Source organism: Tasmannia lanceolata, unplaced genomic scaffold, assembly GCF_043159265.1.
Source record: "Tasmannia lanceolata isolate RefF3 unplaced genomic scaffold, GAP_Taslan_0.1 ptg000008l, whole genome shotgun sequence".
NCBI classification, from domain to species: Eukaryota; Viridiplantae; Streptophyta; class Magnoliopsida; order Canellales; family Winteraceae; genus Tasmannia; species Tasmannia lanceolata.
In genome coordinates this window covers 39,003,597-39,005,619 of record NW_027518685.1, presented here as the reverse complement: position 1 = coordinate 39,005,619, position 2,023 = coordinate 39,003,597, and the positions used below count along the sequence as shown (strand labels likewise).

Here is a 2,023-nt window from a genome sequence, read left to right as displayed (position 1 = left end):
GTATAAGCCTCTTAGCAGTACTTTGATGGCCAAGGCCTTGCCCCCCAGGTGTTATCCGCAAATTCCTTCGTGCGTCTCTTGCAGAGTATATGCGGTGTTGCTTGGCCGGAGGCATTTTAGGTACGGAAGGGTGTATGACCTTTTGTACAGACTCTCACCATCTAGGAAAAATTGGGTTGTTCTCTGTATCACTTTGCGGGCTTCCTTCTTTGCTTCGGAAAGCTTCCCGCTACGCAGGTACTCAATGATCTCGTCCTTCCAGCACGGCTCGTGCTCGACCTGCATTATTCGATAGCCTCATTTTCGATACTGAATTTCTTCAGAAATTCCATACATATACTCCCAAGAGTGGTGTAACCGGATGCTGCCAGCTTAGACAGCACATCCGCTTTTGAATTTTCCGTTCTAGGGATTCTGATGACCTCGAAGTTTTTGAACTTGCTGGCCAACTGGCGTACCTTGGAGAGGTACTTGATCATGCGCTCGTCGCGGGCCTCATAGACTCCGTTGATCTGGTTTACGACCAGCTGGGAGTCGCAATACGCCTTCAGCCTTTGGGCGCTGGTCTGGACTGCTAGGTTCATTTCGGCGATGAGAGCCTCATATTCTGCCTCATTGTTGGACGCACAGAATCTGAACCTCAGCGCATAATCCAGAACAAAGTTATCGGGCCCAGTGAGAGTCAAACCGGCTCCACAACCAACCTTGTTTGAAGATCCGTCCACATATACTTCCCTGAGCAGTTCGTTGGACGATGGATTTTGTTCTGCCGGTACAGGGATGTTTTCCGTTCTCACTGGTTCAGTCTCAGCTTCTGTCAGTTCCCCAGTTGTAGTTACCTTCTCTACAAACGGGGTTTGGACAACTTCGGATTCGATGCTTTGCTGGTGGATGGTACACTCGGCCACAAAATCTGCCAGCACTTGGGCTTTTATTACCAGCCTAGGCAGGTACTGAATATCAAATTCGCTCAGCTCCACGGCCCATTTCACAAGTCACCCTGAGATGTCTGGTCTGTGGAGAACTTGCCTGAGCGGCTGATCGGTCAGGACCTTTATTGTGTGGACTTGAAAGTACGACCTCAATTTTCTGGCTGCCATGATCAGGGCGTACGCCAATTTCTCGACCCGCTGGTACCTGATCTCAGCATCGTGTAGGACTTTGCCGACATAGTAGATCAGTTTCTGTTGGTTGTGCGCTTCTCGAACTAGCACGACTGCCAATGCCATGGTTACGGACAGGTACAGGAGCAGCTCCTCCCCCGGCTCTGGCTTTGTCAACAGCGGTGGGGACGACAAGTACTGCTTCAACTCCTCGAACGTGATCTGGCACTCCTCTGTCCAGGGTGCTGTCTTGATTCCTTTGACGGCGTTGAAGAAAGGCAGGCATCTCTCTGCAGACTTTGAGACGAAGCGCCCCAGTGCAGCCACCGTCCCGGTTAGCCGCTGTACTTCTCTAATGGTTTTTGGTGGAGTGAGCTCCACCACGGCCTTGATCTTCTCTGCATTGGCCTCTATCCCTCTTCGGCTTACCATAAATCCCAAGAATTTTCCCGAGCTGACACCGAAAGTGCACTTGGTGGGGTTGAGCTTCATGTTGTGCTCCCTTAGGACTTGGAATGTCTCTTTCAGGTCAGAGACATGATCTTGTGCGCTTCGGCTTTTGACCAACATGTCATCTACATAGACCTCCATGTTGTGGCCATTGGCTTTTCGAAGAGCTTGTTTACGAGTCTCTGATATGTTGCCCCGGCATTCTTCAGACCGAAAGGCATGACGCGGTAGCAATACGTCCCCTGATCTGTTATGAAGGAAGTTTTTGGTATGTCTGATTCATACATCCTGATCTGGTTGTACCCGGAGAAGGTGTCCATGAAGCTCAGCAGTTCGTGACCTGCGGTGGCATCTATCAGCTGGTCAATCTTTGGGAGCGGGTAGTTGTCCTTAGGACAGGCTTTGTTCAGGTCGGTGAAGTCGACACAGGTCCTCCACTTCCCATTGGCTTTCTTCACCAGGACCACGTT

General features: G+C 50.7%; 1 protein-coding gene across 1 annotated transcript; it reads right to left on the bottom strand.

The window, feature by feature from the left end:
• Positions 1–284: 284 nt before the first annotated feature.
• LOC143882960 (uncharacterized) lies at positions 285–1,229 on the bottom strand. Its single transcript, XM_077386333.1, has 2 exons — positions 1,030–1,229; positions 285–942 (listed from the first exon to the last, which is right to left on the bottom strand). Exons 1-2 carry the CDS (start codon positions 1,227–1,229, stop codon positions 285–287), a joined length of 858 nt encoding a protein of 285 aa, XP_077242448.1.
• Between the last annotated feature and the right edge of the window lie 794 nt (positions 1,230–2,023).

Excerpts from the sequence above, each read along its gene's own strand:
- LOC143882960 (XM_077386333.1), bottom strand. The coding sequence starts at position 1,229 with ATGGCATTGGCAGTCGTGCTAGTTCGAGAAGCGCACAACCAACAGAAA. Across the intron at positions 943-1,029 it reads CTGACCGATCAGCCGCTCAG|GCTGGTAATAAAAGCCCAAG; the intron begins GCAAGTTCTCCA and ends GTACCTGCCTAG.